General features: G+C 41.8%; 1 protein-coding gene across 3 annotated transcripts in view; it reads right to left on the bottom strand.

Annotated features, from left to right (window-relative positions):
* The window catches only part of TTC39B (tetratricopeptide repeat domain 39B), a 54875-nt gene extending 37285 nt beyond the window's left edge, over positions 1–17590 (bottom strand). For 2 of the 3 annotated variants that reach the window (XR_015947359.1, XM_035140777.3), the window contains exon 1: positions 17174–17590. Coding sequence is in view for 2 of the 3 variants with exons in the window: in XM_035140777.3 (XP_034996668.3) it covers positions 17174–17236 (63 nt within the window). In the remaining variant the exon portion in view is untranslated. Of the gene's footprint in view, positions 1–16324; positions 16421–17173 lie in introns of those variants that run through there. The other variant, XM_035140778.3, reaches the window with a different exon arrangement.
* Positions 17591–17814: the final 224 nt, after the last annotated feature.

A 17814-nucleotide genomic window follows, 5' to 3' on the forward strand; every position in this document is an offset into this window, starting at 1 on the left:
CATGCCGGACTCAGATGACAAAGAGAAGTGTCTTTGGCATACTGATCAGTGTTTGAAATGCCCACTGTTCTAGGCGCATTTTGCGACAGGGAACTTCATTAGTGCAAGCAGCTTCTGAGATCTGGGTGCATTGCAGGACTGCACCAAAGATTTCAGATTAAAACCGCAGAGTGGAAAGAAAGGAGGACCTTTTTCTGCCTCCCCACTTTCAGATACTCTCTGAAGACTGGAGAAGAGATCCTCTTAAGAATATTAGGATGGTGGGCAGGGCAAGGACTAGACCATGTGAAAAATGAACATAATATTTTAGCGGCAGCTCATTCATTTTCAGCTTTGTATTCTTGTTATAAAAAAAGCACGCCTAGACATTCCATTGATGCACCCATAAACTAGGTTTAAGCTGCCATTTAGCTCCTAACTTTCGTATCTCAGTTTCTAACACTGATACTGATGGTACTACACAGACATGCATCAGATCTGTGGATCTTATTCATCCCCCTATTGACAGAATGGACATGTTTGTAAGGGAGGGGAAATCAGTACAAATAATTCCAAGAGCGGGTAACACACCACAGCAGCTAGTTATTAGCACTCTAGCAAATTATTAAACTATTTCAACTTGAATTCCAGAGAGTTTGTACACATAGCAATCAGCTTATAAATGTATTGATTGTCTTAGACTAGAGACACTTAGATTTAATACTGCTTTGTGAAAAAAGACCAAGCTGGGGGCACCCAAGTAATCTGGGATTTGTTTGCTTTTGTATTTAAAGGCAGACTAGGATAATGCATTGCTATGTTACCTAGATTGCATTTCACCTCTTATGAACTTAGATCAGATGCTCTAAAAAAAGAAGAGCAATTCTAAGAACCTGACCAACAGGACAATCTGTTACAGATACCATCCCCTGGTGTGCCAACAACTGGATGAGTGTGTCACATAAGGGCAACAAACTGTTCTTTCATCTGGCAGGTTTTTGTTGTTAAACCAGGGTACAATTTTCCCTTCCAAGGACACACATGTAAGAATATATATTTGCAACAATGGGTAATAAAGTTTTATGGCAACATTACTTAAACATGCTTTTAGTTATGTTTGGGTGTTTTTATTAATTTATTTTTTGTTGTAAATCTCTTCAAGACTTTTGTTGCGAATTCATGATTTTAATCAACTAACTAAACAGTGAGTAGGGACTAGTGATGTGACTAGTGATGTTGTCTCACTTTTGCTGAGCCCATCTTGCTTCACAGCTCATTCTTCTTTGATCCTCTTTCATCAGATTTCATAATTGCTTTCAAAAATTATGTGTGTTATGCAACATGTATTTGGGTGACGTAACTGATAACATGTTTTGATTTGTGTAATTTTACTACTGACATACAATGTTTGTGCATTTGGAAAGGATATTACTTGCATTAAGTGACAGTAATGTACAGTAGCAGAATTGATTATTACAAAAAAAGGTTCCCCCCATTATTATTATTGAAAATAATATGAACCAAGGCATCATAATCCAACAAACACTCACGGAATAGAAAATAGCAAATTTTGTAATATTTCATAGACAATTTTGAAAAATACAAACATCATTCACATCCCTAGCAGGAACACACCATTGGGTCACAAGAAATTAGACATTGGCTACCAAGTAGCTGGCAGCAGAATTCTAAACCTGACAAGCTCTCTCTATGCAAACTAGGTACCAGTTACTGCTATCTGATTAAAGGAGATACATAGGGATTTATATTTGCTGTGCTGAGACTGCATATTTATTCAACATTGTATTCAATATTGGGCAGGAAAGTTCAAGAAGGATACTGAAAACCAGAAGAGGTTTCATAGAGAGTTAAAAGGATGCTTTTAAAAAAGACTCAAGTGGCAGCTTAAAGAATGAACTAATTTATGGTGTCGTGAACTTTCATAGTCAGGAGACTATCAGATACAGCATGGGGCGCGGGGGTAGTTTTTGGCAGGAAATTAGCATCAAATAGTGTGTTCAGTTTATGCACACTTTTTAAAAAGCAGTATTATTAAGAACAATTAATTGTTGTTGTTGGCCCTAAAACACTCCAAATACATCTTTCAGGGTTTATTTCCCCCTCCCTGGGCTACACCTGTATCCTTCAGGGCTATTGCTCACCAAGTCCAAGGATCTCTGTTGCAACGAGCATCCTTGAAAAACTTGCTCCACCCCTGCACCAAGCAGGATATTGAACTGAAGCAAGTGATTCATTTCCAATTGCTGGGGTTGAAATATTCTTCCTGATAAGGTATTGAATTTAGCAAGAGTTTTAGTTGTGTAACTTTTTCAAACCACATTTCCATCAACCTATGCTGAAACAGCGTATTAAATTTTTAAAATTGGGCCTGTAAATATGTTTATCCAATGTTATTTTAAACACAAAGTATTATTTTTATTAGAATACTCATATCCTGCCTTTCAAGAAAAGTTCTCAGTGGGGTAGACATAACAAAACTGGGCAACAATTTAAAAATATCCTAATGTTTCTGCTAGAGCACCCTTGAGTCTTATTGGCTTTACTGTGAATTCTTTACTGAGCTAGATCTCTGAATTCTCAGCAGAAGAGACTCTTGGAAATGTAGAGAGAATGATGATGTAACAAGTCCTCTGTCTACCCTTCTTGTTGCCTCACCATGCCGCCCATGGCAGGAATACCCACTCAGTCCTGAGGGTATGCTGACACCATATCTGGCTAACACGATACATTAATGTCCAAAGGGGGCAGTGGGCATCTCTTGGTATCCTCTTAATGGGCTGGTGGCATCATCTTAACGTGTCATTTACAGAAATATGCCTAGGAGTAACAAAGAGTTGGCTGCCATGTAGAGTCCATATAGTCCATAATGATGGATTCTTTCATGAAGGCGAAACAAAATCATACAATACGATTTTTAAAATCTACTTGTACTAACACAGTGAACATGTTATTACTATGCACCTTTCTCACTACGTACACACTCATAATGCCTCATGGACACTCTTGCAATGATGCAATTCTTGCTGCAGCCCCATTACATTGTTTCGTCTCCACTGCAAACTTCTAATGTCTTCAGAGACCAGCCAAGGTAGCAGTGTTGTTTTAAGTTTAAATTGTTATAGAGAAATCAGTTCTTTCCAAATACAGGACTAAAATAATAGTTATCTTGAGCACCTACTATTTACATGAGGGGGGAAAGGAAGACACTACTTGCTTGTAAAAACATGAACTCAAACTGTTTTCAATCTAAGATTGCAGTCTAAGTTTATCTTCTAAATTTAAGCCAACTGAAACAATGAGAACCTAAGTGGAGATCTGAACTGGAATATGAAAGATTATTCCAATGACCTGCTACAGGTGTCACACCCAGGCATGTCCAAAGTCCGTTTCAGGGGCCTAATCTGGCCCGCCGGTCGGTTTAATTCGGCCCCTGTGGCAGCTTATTTCCTGGGGCAAAATCCTAAAAAAAAGCTCAACAACTTCGGCCGGCCCTCACGACCCTTCATTTCATCAAATTTGGCCCTCTTTGAAAAAAGTTTGGACGCCACGGATAGCTCAGTGTGGTAAGAGTGAGATGCAGCAAGCATTGAGGTTGCAGCTGAAGGGGTTTGGGCAGTTTGCTTATGGCACGCAAAACCAACAAACTGTGCTTAATCTTAATTATTGCTTGTTTCAAACAAACCAGTTACCATTAATAAGAATAAAAAATTGAATTTATATACCGCCCTATAACTGGCAGGTCTCAGGGCTGTTCAGTGTCTGGGATTTGGATGGCATGCTGAGTTGTAGAAAATCAGAAGCAAAAGCTTCCACTCTTCTCTGCTGTGGCTGCAAGGGAGCAAGTCCAAAGCTTGCAGTGTCTCATTACTCTCTTCTGGAGCAGCTGTCTGAGTTGGCGGTGGGTGGTACCACTTTACGGTGGTTCTGGTCCCACTTAGATGGTCGTTTCCAGAGAGTGATGCATGGGGAGTGTTTTTCAGCCTACTTCTCCTTCACATCTTCAGGTGTATCTGAAGAAGTGTGTGTGCACACGAAAGCTCATACCAAAATAAAAACTTAGTTGGTCTTTAAGGTGCTACTATTTAATCTTCAGGTGAGGCAGCGGATGTGCTGGACCGTAGTCTTGTCTCGGTAACGGACTGGATGAGAGCCAACAGACTGAAGCTGAATCTAGTCTGAGGCACTAGACCAAATGGATGAGTTTTTTCCCCAGGAACAATGCTCGGGTGGGTGCAGTTCTGTCTTCTGATCTCACTGTTTGCTCAGCACTACAGTACTGGGATTAGGAAATAAAGCTGTGGGGGCTTGCGGGGTCATATCTGGTCCACAGGTTAGCCACCCCTACTGTAGACATAGACAACACTCAAATCCAAGATGCATTTCTGCATTTAGATCAGGGGTGGGGAAATTGTGACCCTTCCAATTTGTTGGTTTCCAATTCCCTCCACTCCTGTCCGGCATGGTCAGCAATGCTGGGAGTTGTGGTCAATCAACATCTCGTGTTTCTCCGAAAATAAGACACCGTCTTATATTTATTTTTCTTCAAAAAAACACACACTATGGCTTATTTTCAGGGGATGTCTTATTTTTTCCTCCTTCTCCTTCAGCGGCCGGCATTGCTGCTGTGCCTATCACTATGTCTTATTTTCGGGGTATGGCTTATATTCCTTGAATGCTTTAAAATGCTGCTATGGCTTATTTTATGACTATGTCTTAAAATAGGGGAAACAGGGTATTCCACACCCCTGATCTAAAGAGTGCTGCTATCTTCATGGGAGGAGCATATGGTTCTTCACTGCTTGTGATTTGCTGTTTGCCTTCTTTGGGACCTTTGTTCTACTATGGAGATACTAGAAGCAAATCCTTTTGCATTGAGTGCTCCCTTGTGGTCAACCTTTTTACTTCTCCCTCAGAGGACTGTGGCACAAGCAACCTGTTGTAAAACTAAATAGTGAAATCCATGCCAACACAGAAGAGTAAAGCCCATTGAGTCCAATGGGACTTACTCTGATGTCAGCGTGCATAGGATGGCAGCCTAAGGCATTTAGACTTTCAACACTGTAACTCCATATCAATCAATCAATCAATAAGCTTTATTTGCATAGCTGACAGCCATAGCAACAGAATACACACAATATACAATTAAAAATAACATGGATAAAAGGATCAGTCGTAAGACTATGATTATCGTTTAAAAGATAGCCCTTAGTCTCATTGCATCCTCAATGAATCTGGCAACTTGTGTTGTTCTCAGGTCATTTTGATCTGATAGAAGAAAGAACAATATGTAACTGCATATGTTATGCAACAAATGCCCAAATGTTGCCTGGTTGAAGCAGCCCTTTGCAGCACTCGCATGACAATTTTTAATACTTCCCCATTCCTTTCATCACATTCAACAGAGTCCATCCATCTTCACTGCTGTGTGGAAACGAATTGTGCAAACGTCAAATGTTATTATCAGTAAGAATCATTAGTCACCAATGATATTTTCATTCATCAAGTAACATTTAAGTTTGAACATGAACTACCTGCTCCAGGTTTCATGTTTCTATGTAGCAGTTGGTGTTGTTTTTTTAAGGGCAGTACCAGCAAGACTACCTCGGAATAGTTTAGGCAAATTATTATTAGTTTAGGTGAATAAGAACAACCCCAGGCAGTTCAGAGAGAAATGTCCAGTTTTTAAGCCACTGATGTGCCACCAGTGACCCAGCCCAATAATGCATTATCAGAAAAAGGACTAGAAAAAATGTATAACCTTTGTGGATTTACAGTTCAATCCTTAACAGAAGTAAGCTCTACTGAACTCAGTGCAGCTAGGACTGCACTCTCACCTTCTGAGTCCCATTGATTTTAAACAGGATGAATTCAAGCATGTGTTTGACTCTAATGAGATTTAGAAACTGGATTGAATTCTGATGGATTAAATTCTTTGCTTCTTTTTAAAGAACGTTCACAGTGAAATCGACTTATGAGTTTTCCAGATTAATATAGACAGTATATAGTTTTTGCTCAATATCATTGTTTTCAAAACATTAGCCTGAATTTTAAATTCAGAGTCTTAGAATATAGTCCATTTACTATCCAATTCTTTTGTTATAGTGGTCTGGATATTTCAAGTGGAGGACAATCTGTATGAAGAGCATATGCAACTGTAAAAATCCAGTTAAACCTACCTGCCTGTGTACCACTAATTGACACTTAACACTAAAGTAGCTGGCACTATTAAGCTCTTCTGCTAAGCTCAAAAGTCTCTCTAAAACCTTGAGGGAAGGGATGGTTACAGCTCAATGTCTGTGTCTTTTAATGTAATTTGGATTAAAGCACTATATCTGGACACAGCTTTGATTTTGTCAAGAAACAGCAAAGAATAGCCAGCTGATTTTGGCACAGATTCAGTGTGGTCAGTCTGAGAGTGCAGAGAAACAGCAGAAGTTCGTTCCTCTTTGCATGTTTTACTTAGCTCATTGCCTATTTATACATGTCATCTGCTTCCGGCTCTATCCACATTTTTCTTTTGCTGTTATGACAACAAGACTTGTTTTCTACCCTCCAGTAGTAAAATATATATATCTCTAAATAGATTTATGGTTGCATTGGAAGATGACGACCACAAAATTATGCTATACATTTGCTGAACTGGGAGCTGGGCAAAAAACAGGCTCATGTGTGCCCCCTAGTCTTTGTGCAGGGAATGAGCAGGCAGGACCAGGAAAGTTAGAGAGGGACCAAAGTTAGACCACCTCAATCCAAGTACCCTACATCAAATGGTCAGACTGACGATTGATGTGGAATACAGGCAACTCCCCATCTACACATGTTCAAGGCACATGTGACCACTAACACATGCACCATTTTTGGCCCCAGAAGCGGGCGGGTGCGGAACGGTGTCCCACCAATGTGTGTGGTGCCTCAGAATGCAACCCCCATGTAAATGGGGAGTTGGCTCTATTTAATGGACAACTTTAGTCAGTTCTGTGTTGTAGTAGGACAGCCTTTCCCAATCTGTTACCCTCCAGATGATTTGGGCAATTCCTATCAGCACCAGCCAGCCTGTTATATATAAAAAAGAAAATATAGATGGCTCCATATTGGAGAAGACAGCAGCAGGGAAGCTTTCCTGTCTTGAAATATATGAAATCTGGAACCAAGCCACAGGGGGTACTACAGATTTTGGGGTATTTTCAGTGTAGACACTGCAGGTCGGTTCTGCAAAAAGCTTTTTTTTCTATTCCAAACATGCAATGATTATTCATTGACATTACAGAAGTTAAATATTACTAAGGGGCTTTAGTATTCCATCTGATCCTTTCTGAGCTGGGTAGCAGACAACTTTCATGGTGATATGCAAAGAGATCCTTTGGGTGCTTGTTTGCATAGAGGAGAGAATGAACAACTTTTTGGAGACCATGAAATACTGCATAGCTTGTTTTCTGCTCCTCTCCCTCCATATTGCAAAAAAACACACCTCGTGTTGGCTTATCAGCATCTTTCCTTCCTGTCTACCCTTGGATCTCCATAGGCCATGCTGCTCTAGAAACTTGTCCATATGAGCATTTGTGCTTGACTGCAATGTAGCTACCTCACAATTTCTCGGCAGCCCTCCTTTTTGAGGAACAGGTGGATAAAAAATAACAGAGTGAGGTCCCCCCATACCATTTTTAAATATATAAATTCAACAACCTGCTCTGCAATGTTTTGATCTGGCTTTTATTTTACTAGATGCACATAAAACATTAGGGCTGATCAGGTCCATAGCCTGGGAGTGCTCCTGGATTCCACCTTACCACTGGAGGCACAAAAGTCTTTAGTGGCGATTTCCAGCTTCACCTGGTTCACCTGGCCTTTGCTGGACAGGGACAACTTGGACACTGTGCTTTGTGCTCTAATAACTTTGTTTTTGAGCTACTGCAATGTGTTCTATATGGGTCTGCTGTTGAACACCGTTCAGACACTGCAGTTAGTGCAAAATGCAGCTGTGGGAATCTTGTTATGCTGCTCATTTAGGCACCGTATAACACCAGTCCCAAAGCATTGTCAGAACAATTTCATTACTTGTTTTATATACTGTACATTTCTTACTTCTTTTAGATTTACATATTGTATAATACTGTATCTAAATAAATAAATAAATAAGTTGGGCTTCATCTCAATAAATAAAAAGCCCAGTGTGCTGAAGCAGTTTTGGAATAAAATATTCTGTACTCATTAACACAAGAACACTGTTTCTGTAATGGAAAATCCTATGTTCCATATTTTGTAGATTGATGCACTTTCATGTGAAGTCAAAAAGCAGTAGAAATAAGGGCAACTTTAACAGGTTCTTAAAATAAGGTTAGTACAAAAAAGGCAGTACAAATGTCATTTTCGTTGAGGTGGGTATAGAATTTGCAGTGTTGGCCTAGAATCCTTCTTCTAATCATGTCAACAGTGTGATGCAGCACCAAAAAGAAGCTAATGCTAGTCTACGCTGCATCAATGGAAGTCTAGTGTCCCAATCAAGGGAAGTAATAGTAGCACTCTTTTCTGCCTTGGTCAGACCACACCTGGAGTACTGTGTCCAGTTCTGGGCGCCACAGTTTAAGAAGGATATTGACAAGCTGGAATGTGTGCAGATGAGGGCAACCAAGAAGATCAAGGGTCTGGAAGCCAAGCCTTATGAGGAATGGTTGAGGGAGTTGGGCATGTTTAGCCTGGAAAAGAGGAAAATGAAAGGAAATATGATAGCCACCCAAAGGGCTGTCAAATGGAGGATGGAGCAAGCTTTTCTCCCGCTTTGAAAGCTAGGACTCAAACCAAAGGATTCAAGTTACAAGAAAGGAGCTTCCAACCAACATCAGGAAGAACTTTCTGGCCAGTAAGAGCTCTTCGACAGTGGAACAGTCTCCCCCAGGAGGTAGTGGACTGGACTCCCCTTCACTGGAGGTTTTTAAGCCACACACACACAGAGCTTTATTGCGGCCCATAGACCCAAAATGCAAAGTACAAGGTTTATAAGCAGAGGTTGGATGGTCATCTGTCATGGATGCTTTAGTTGAGATTTCTGCATTGCAGGGGCTTAGACTAGATGACGCTTGAGGTCCCTTCGAACTCCATAATACTATGTTTCTATGAGGGTTGCTTTACAATTCTACGATTCTATGACAGTTACTTTTTAGGTTTTACTAAACCTTTGCAAAATATGAAGCTTCACCCAGTTCTGACTTTTCAGAGCTTGTTACTCAGAGAGCCTTAAATGACATATATTGTGTTTAAATGACATCATATAGAATATTCTTTACAGTCAAAAACAAAAACTGGGTCCAAAAATGTCCTTTAATAGCCTTCAACAGAGGCCAGCGGGCAGTACATTTTCCAAGGCAGAACTATACATGTTCTCTGTGGCTTCCAATTATTTTATATCAAGCTGCTCAGTTACACCACAAGAGAATCCCCTAGTGGCCAATTATTGCCGCATGAAATCTCCGTTACAACACGGGCATAGTACACATTGGCATAATAAACTGCAATGTACTGGCTGACATTTTCAAAATACATTCTTGGAGCATCAAAATATTTCTTGTACTTCCTTCTAAGTGAAATAGAAAGAACTGTTATATTAAGAGAAGTGTTAGAATAATGGACATAGAGCAGGGATGACCAGGTTAAATTCTCCCTCACCAATAAAGGTTATTGGGATAATACTACGAAATCACCTTGAGCTACTTTAAGGGAGAGCAGGATAAAATTACATAGTTTTCCAAAACTGGTGTTCGTTGCTATTTGAGTTATCACTTCGAAATGGAAGTTGCAGAATGCACAAAAAGTGTCTATTTCCTACAAAAGAGATACACCCTGATGGCTGTACATTCAGTTGCACAGATATATTCAGCCACATAGAGAATGGGCCCTACATGTGCAGAAGGGGAATCCAAGATTTTCTTTTGCATGGTGGAGCCCTTCGTGCATAGGGCCTGTTTTCTTTGGAGATGGAGTTGCCAACTGATGGTTGACTGGTGCATCAGTGTCAAAGGGATATGGCCAGCTGTCTTGAGTCCATTTCTCACTTCAGTGCATAGGGATGTTTGCTAGAACACTCCCTTTATACAGCTGCATAATTTCAGGGTTTATGCTAATTATAGACTTCACGAGTTATGAAATCTGAATAAAATAAACTCTTTGGCAGTTTAAGACATATGAATGAAAACCTTTCTTTGATCTACAGTCACCCGATATATTTTATCTGGGTGGTTTACCATAAAAGATGGTTCTTTTGGCAGATTTAGTATATATTTTAGAAAGGAACAGAGGAGTCCTTTGCTTGCCATTAAACTATCAAATTTTAACTGGAGTATGGTAGCAAAGCTGGTATTGAACTTCATTCTGCAAGTAGAATTATTTCCACTTCAAAGTAATTTACATAGCCCAAGCACATCTCATTTCCCAATTTCAGTCATTAAAATCAACCAAGCAACTCTAAACCAAGCTACAGCAAAGCATGAATGCGTGTGTGGGTACTCCCAGCAAAAATCACAGCCACTTCAGTTCTCCCCCCCCCCCCCGGTCTTCCTGCTGCAATGGGACTCTGAGCTAAGCAATTTGTTTGGCTTACCGTTATGTGCAAACTGGGTTAATGGTAAGCAGAAAAGTAGAAAGTGTTGATGCTAGCATTAGATTAGTCTACTTGTCTTTCATTAAAAATTCACTTTAGGAGAGAAAGACAAATCACAGAGTGCTGTGCAAAAATGACTCCTCTTCCTTTCTAAAGCTCAGGATACTCTCTTCTCAGCCTTGTCATCATTTTACCGTTGACACCATTTCCAAGAGCCTTATGAAAACTTGTCTTTTTTACTTTTCCAGTTCCATCTGCTTTTGAAAGGATCATTTTGAAAGGATCTTATGTACTTCAACCTTTACTCCAGGAACGCCTTGGAAATGTATTGTGAGCAAATAGCAGTAGATTCACATATTTATGTTCACATAGTGTCTATGATAATAAGACATGAGTCCAGGATTAATGGACACGAGCACTTCCCCTGCTTGGTGGCAGCTAGTTATTTGTCATAGGGAAAATGACAGTTTAAAGACAAATTACACAAGGTGTCTCTTTTAAACTTCAAAGGGACAGTTTCCTCAAATGACCTTGGCACTATTGATTGTGTCTTCCATGAAATTTAATTTGTAGAAAATAGCCCATAGCAGGCAAGTCAACTTGGTATTGGACAAATAGATGCATTGCACATGAGTAAAATGCTATTTTAATTTGCTTTCTAATTTGACCTGAAGACATGTAATGCTTCCATCAAGAGGCTTCAGTTTTCTTAAAGATGGAAGAATCTTTTTGTTGTCCCCTGGAAACCAATTGCATGTCACAAACATGTACTCCTTAGTATGATGCTCAACTGACATAATCAACAATATATTATATATTGTAGTAATGCAACTTAGGCATTTATTGTTCTCTTTGATAGCCCCCTACTCCTTTTTATTTTTAAATAGCCAAGGCTTTATTACATGCATTTCCTAAAATGCAAAACATATTTCAAACTACATTTTATATGGAAATGCATGTAGCAGAGCCTAGATTAAAAATAATGATAAGAGGAACAGAGGAGGAGGGAAAAGAGGGGTGGCGGTTAACACTCTCCCTAGCCATGACATTTTTCTCTGCTCAAAGTGTCTCCCCGTGGCTGCCTTTTCTTCCTGCTAGGTTCACACACTACTCTTGCATAAGCCTTGTAATAATTGCCAAAGGATCCAATGTCGCCTGCACTGCTCAATGTGTTGTGCAAGTTGATATATGTTATCTCTGTGAGAAACAGAAGTGAATAAAAATTGTGTAAGTTAGCCTCAGGACCTAGGTTAACATTCAGGACCTAGGTTAACATTCAGTACCTAGAAATGTTCATGGCACAATTTTATCCAAAAGGCCCAGGAGTCAAAATAAGTTTAATTTAGGCCATTACATATACTGTACTTAATTTTAGTAATACTTTTGTCAGTTATCACATTAATTAACTCTTCGATGGGGGGCGGGAGTACTTTCAAGACTCAAGTTCTCTCTCTCACACACACAAAGTAATATATTTCAATAACCAATCCTTACATCTTTCAATTTCTGCAGTCAAAAGCGTTCTTAGAAAAAAGAAGAAACTGCAGCCTCCTTTCTGCCTGCTTCACCATTAAAGCCAAGAGGCAAATGAGACATTATGGAAGCACAATTGTGTACTTGGCCATGAATTAGCCTCATGCCTACATACGCCGACTCCTTCCCAGAAACCTGCAATTATACTTGGAACTCTTCAGTTTACCATAGTTTCTCATTATATCTGAACCAATAAACAATAGTTACAAGATTCAGAAGATTTTGGGAATCCTGCCTTGTTTTTAACTTGATAGGAATAGTTAAAAGATTTGGAATCACTGAACTTTTAAAGTACAGTGGAACCTCGGGTTATGTACCACCTTTGTTGCGTATCCTTCAGGATATGCACGCGGCAAACCCAGAAGTAACGGAAAGGCTTCCGGCGGCCACACCTGCACAGAAGTGGGATCCTGTCGTGCGCGCATGCACAGAACAGGCACCTCTGGATACAAATGTTTAAGGATGTGTACAGACCCCCAGAACGAATTAAATCCATATCCAGAGGTACCACTGTATGACTAACTGAACACTTTGTGGCTTACTGCAAGAAAGAAAGCAGTATCACAATGGCAAAAGACAGTCACAAGCCTATCTCATTTTATTCCTCTGAGATAAGATAAAATCCAAATGTGGTCTAGGAACCAGGTCTTAATTTCTATAAGACTGGTTGTTGGGTACAATTTAAGTGTTCCATAGGCAGTTGGGATGTGGAGTGAAACTCTCAGCTTGCGGCAGGTTTAGGAGGGAAAGCAGAGACAACTGTTCCTCCCCTCAGTGGCGGATACTTCCAGTCTGGGAAACCCATATGCAAAAAAGACAACTTGGGAGAAGTGTTTTCAACAGAAAAACTCATATTGTGGTGAGGGTACAGCTTTCCTGCTGTGCGGTGCTTTAAACTGCGGTCTTCTCCACCATAATCCTGTTTTATAGTGATTCAGCCCAGCCCCAGTGAAGGCAGGCCACCAGTTTCTAAGTGTGGGTGTCTGTCCTACAGGGAGATACAAGAGGCCTGAAATCTAGGGTGAACTACGAACAAGCTTCAACAAATTAACATTAAGGAGCTACATTCAGACCACTGTCTGCTCCGGCAGAGCATCATAAAACTGCCTACCAAAACCAGCATATGAAAGAATCTGTTTAGGTAGATTTGTATGGATTCTGACTAAGAAGATATACAGAAAGGCAAGTTGCTGAAGAATTTCACTCCCTGGATAGCTTGACAAACTTACCAGAGACCTGAAGGGGGAGCTTGACATAGAATAGAATCCCAGAGAAAATGGTAAAATTAGGGGGAAAGTTAAAAAACCCAAACAAACAAAAACCCACAGTTTGGTTAACTTCACAAAGTGAAAAATATGTGTTGCACAGATAGAAGGAAAAGACAATTTACTGAAGCTTTCTGGACATTATCCAAAAGACACTGTTTTTAAAATAACCAATACTCCCGTTGTTACTTTTCTTTTTATATTCCTAATGATGTACTAGTATAAGTAAAGGGACACGGGTGGCACTGTGGTCTAAACCACTGAGCCTCTTGGGTTTGCCGATCAGAAGGTTGGCGGTTCGAATCCACATGACGAGGTGAGCTCCCATTGCTCTGTCCCAGCTTCTGCCAACTTAGCCATTTGAAAGCACACCAGTATGAGTAGATAAATAGGCACCGGTGCGGCAGGAAGATAAACAGCGTTTCCGTGCACTTTGGCACTCATCATGGTGTCCCATTGCACCAGAAGCGGTTTAGTCATGCTGGCCACATGTCCCGGAAAGCTGTCTTCAGACAGACTCTGGCTCCCTTGGCCTGAATAGAAATGAGTGCCGTACCCCACAGTCACTTTTGACTGGACTTAACCGTTCCTGGGGTCCTTTACCTTTGCTTCTTTATTTAGTGTTATTATATGTCCCAATATTAAAAAGATTCATTGAAGCAAAGCAATTTATGTGATGAGATAGTCCTAAAAAGCAGTCAGAAGAGTTATAATAGCCATCCTCATTCAATAAAATTGATAGCATATAGTAGAAGTGCACGTCAAGCAATTCGCCAAGTGAAAAGGAAGTTCTGCAGCACCATCACAAAGGCTGTTTGGGCATGACTGCTGAGTCCCCTTTCTTCCCCTGATAAAGTCGTCTGCGACTTTTTAACTCACAGCTGCCAAGTCTTGACAAAAATCTAGATACCGGTATATACCAATGCTGTACCTATGCTGGGCATGGCACAGTTTACAAGCAGGCCAGGATCTCATGACAAGTGTTGCTGCTATGCAAGATCCATGATAAGAACCATCTCCTTCATCAAACCCCCAGTACCAACTTCAGGTTGTACAAAGTGCCATTAATTACATCTTTCCAGGTTAAAACTAATACGAAGCTCAGACAAAACACACAGAAATCCAGCTATAATATAAAAGTAAACTAAAATTCATCTCTGATTGCTCCTATTTAGGATAGGTGCCTACTATATCCGGTTCCATATTTTTCATATTGCATCATTTGTCCACTTGCTCATCTGGATTGTTTGACTAAACTCTCTTTTGAATTATGCAAGCAGCTCTAGCATGAGGCGTTCTATTTCCTCCTGCTCTTTGCAGCACAGTATCTAGGTGACAGGGGCCATATGTAGGTGGTTTATTATTACAGAGTGTAGAATTTCAATGGTATGAGCACTGACTTCCTAAATGACCTCAAATATTGCAGTCCTGGTCCCCATAAGGAAATAAAATGTACAATGGAAAAGGGCCACTCTAGACCACTTTCAAAAACAGAAAAGCAACACAATGACTTTCAGCTGCAGGAATCATATATACCCGTGTTTCTCATATTATAAGACACCGTCTTATATTTATTTTTCCTCAAAAAAAAAAACACAGCATGGCTTATTTTCAGGGGATTTCTTATTTTTATTACGTATGGTACAGCAAAAAGCTTCGTCGGATCCGGCTCTGTCGGGCGGGATGGGGGAAAGGCGAAGGAACGATCCTGCGCCTTTCCCCCACCGCTGCCAAGCCCCATGCTGGCGGCAAGCTGCGGCGGGGGAAGGTCTTCCTCCGCCGCCGTGTCTTGCCTGCCTCCCCCGGCACTGAACGCAACTTCGGAGACCTCCGAAGTTGCGTTCAGTGCCGGCTTTTCGCGGCAAGACGCGGGGGCGGGGGAAGGTGGCGGGGCGTCCGTCTGAGGCAGCCCGGAGAAGCGGCTGCCTCGTGTTGGAGGCTTTGTGGCTCCTCTTCGTGGCAGCAGCATCTTCCTTTTCCTCCCACCACAACCCGGTATGGCTTATTTTCGGGGTATGCCTTATATTTCACCAACCTTTGGAAACCCTGCCATGGCTTATTTTGTAGGTATGCCTTAAAATATGAGAAACACGGTAGTAACGACTTAACATGGGGCTGCTAGAGATATTCTATTTCATCTACCTTTGGGGTCTTCCCAGATAAAGGGCATTCTGACAGCCACAAACCTATCAGGTTAGAAGAGACTGTGGGAGTCATTGTGGTTAAAGTGTTGAAGATAAAAATCAGGAGGGAGAAAACATGCATGCCACCCTGAACCCCTTGGAAGTAAGGTGGGATATATGTGTAACGCTAAACGAAGACAATAAAAAGAGAGGATACTTGGGCATGATGTCTGCAAGCTTTGTATCATGAACTATTGCTAGCACTTATTTGCAAGCTGCAGCTCTGGAATTCTTTTCTGCTCTTCAAAGCAATTCCTGAACAGACGAATTCAGGGGGCAGCTGCCCCGGGCCAAATCAAATGAATAAATAAAAATACTAAAAGTAGAAACGGTAGGAAGATCTTGACAGGAGGTCTTTTCCTGAGCACTTGGGCTCAAAAGAAAATAAAACAACTGGCTGAGACGTTTCATTTCGAATCTGCTAAAACAGAGCCAGACAGAGGGTGATGACAGGTGGGTATCCTGCTGTGACACACACACACACACACACCCAGCATAAATCCTGGCTACGCCCCTAGATGAATAATTATAATGAAATGAAGGGTGTTGTACGCCTAATAAATAACAACGAAAGCACCTCGAGGGACAATGAGATCTCACTTCTGAATGATTGTACGTAATTTTGCAACACAGCATCGCTGCTAACCATCACATTTTTAAAAAAGATGCAAGAGTTCTATTTTGTCTTTTTATCCCCACACCCCACTAAAATCCTTTCGGGCGGGATTTGAATTTACCATTATTGAACTTACCATTCAATATTTATGGGGTCACATCGGGGCCGGATGTTGGTTTGATGAGGCCCTCAGCTACTGAAGGTAATGGGGTCCTTTATATCAGTGGTCATCAACCCCCAGGCCATGGACCGGTACCGGTCCGTGGATCAATTGGTACCGGGCCGCCCAAGGAACATTAAATACAATTAAATTAAAATTATTAAATCAAAACAATCTAAATAAAATATAAACAATCAACGTCCCCCCCCCCCAGCGGGCCGCAGTAAAATTACCAAACGTTGACTGGTCCACTGCGATAAAAAGGTTGGGGAGCACTGCTTTATATGACCAGCTGTCCTTTGTCAATAACAAGTTGTCGCTGTTTTATGTGTTGAATACATGCTATATGGTAATTTATGGCCCTAATAGGTATCTCAAGCCATTTGCACACAACAAGTAGGAGCCTACACAACACAAAACACTGTTGCTGTATGTAGGTTTTATTTTATTTGCTTTTTATCTTATATTTTGGAAATGTACATCCAGGTTTGTTTTTCCCTTTAATTTTTTTTTTGGGGGGGGGGGCCTGCAAGAGAGTGGGGCCCTGAGCTAGATCTTGTTTCGCTTATACGTAAATCCGGCACTGCAACACAGCAGCACCTGTTGGTCTCCAGGAGGCGAGAAAGTGAGAGGGGGAAACCTCCCCCCCCCCATCTCCATCCTTTCGACCCATCTCGGAAACTCGACGGACAACCCGCCGCGCCAGGCCCATTCATCGCCTAAGGAAGGGACTCACGCGTTCGGCAGTGGCGTAACGGCGTTCACACGTTCGCGCATGTGTGACACGCAACTCTCGCTCCCCCTCCCCCCGCGCCACGGCGTTACCTCTTCGCCTCCTCCTCCTCCTCCTGCGCTCGTCCCTTCGGTTCCATTTCTGACACTCGCCATATTCCCCGCGGAGCCGGGCTCGTATCGTGTGGAGGGCGGTGGGTCTCTCTGTCTGTCTGTGTCTCTCGGGTCAGGATGGGAGACCCTCCCTCAGCCCCTCGCTTCCAGGTTACAGTCCGTCAGGTCGGGCGGCGGCGGCGGCGGCTCCTCTCTGACTGAATCCACCTCAGGCGGCTGTTTGCCGCCGTCCTCCTACCCGCCCGGCTCGCGCCCGCTCCTCATCTGCATATCACGCCCCGCCCACCGCGCCTTTAAAACACACCAAGACGCACACAGACAAAAAGGGGGGGGCCTGTCGACGTTCTACTCACATACTGTACACACAAACCCCGAGCGCTGTCTCGTGTCGACTCCGCCCACTACATTTGCATGGACCGACCTATGGAAGCAGGACCGACCTATGGAAGCGCCCGTTCTTTCTCTGCATATCACGCCCCGCCCACCGCGAATTTAAAAAAAACACAAAAAATGGGGGCAGCCGACGTTCTAAAACACACACACCGAGCACCGCCTCGTGTCGACACCGCCCAACTCATTTGCATGACGAGCAGGACCGACCTATGGAAGCGCCCGCTCGT

The sequence above is a fragment of the Zootoca vivipara genome, chromosome 15 (genome assembly GCF_965207765.1).
Source record: "Zootoca vivipara chromosome 15, rZooViv2.hap1.1, whole genome shotgun sequence".
In the NCBI taxonomy this organism is placed as follows: domain Eukaryota; kingdom Metazoa; phylum Chordata; class Lepidosauria; order Squamata; family Lacertidae; genus Zootoca; species Zootoca vivipara.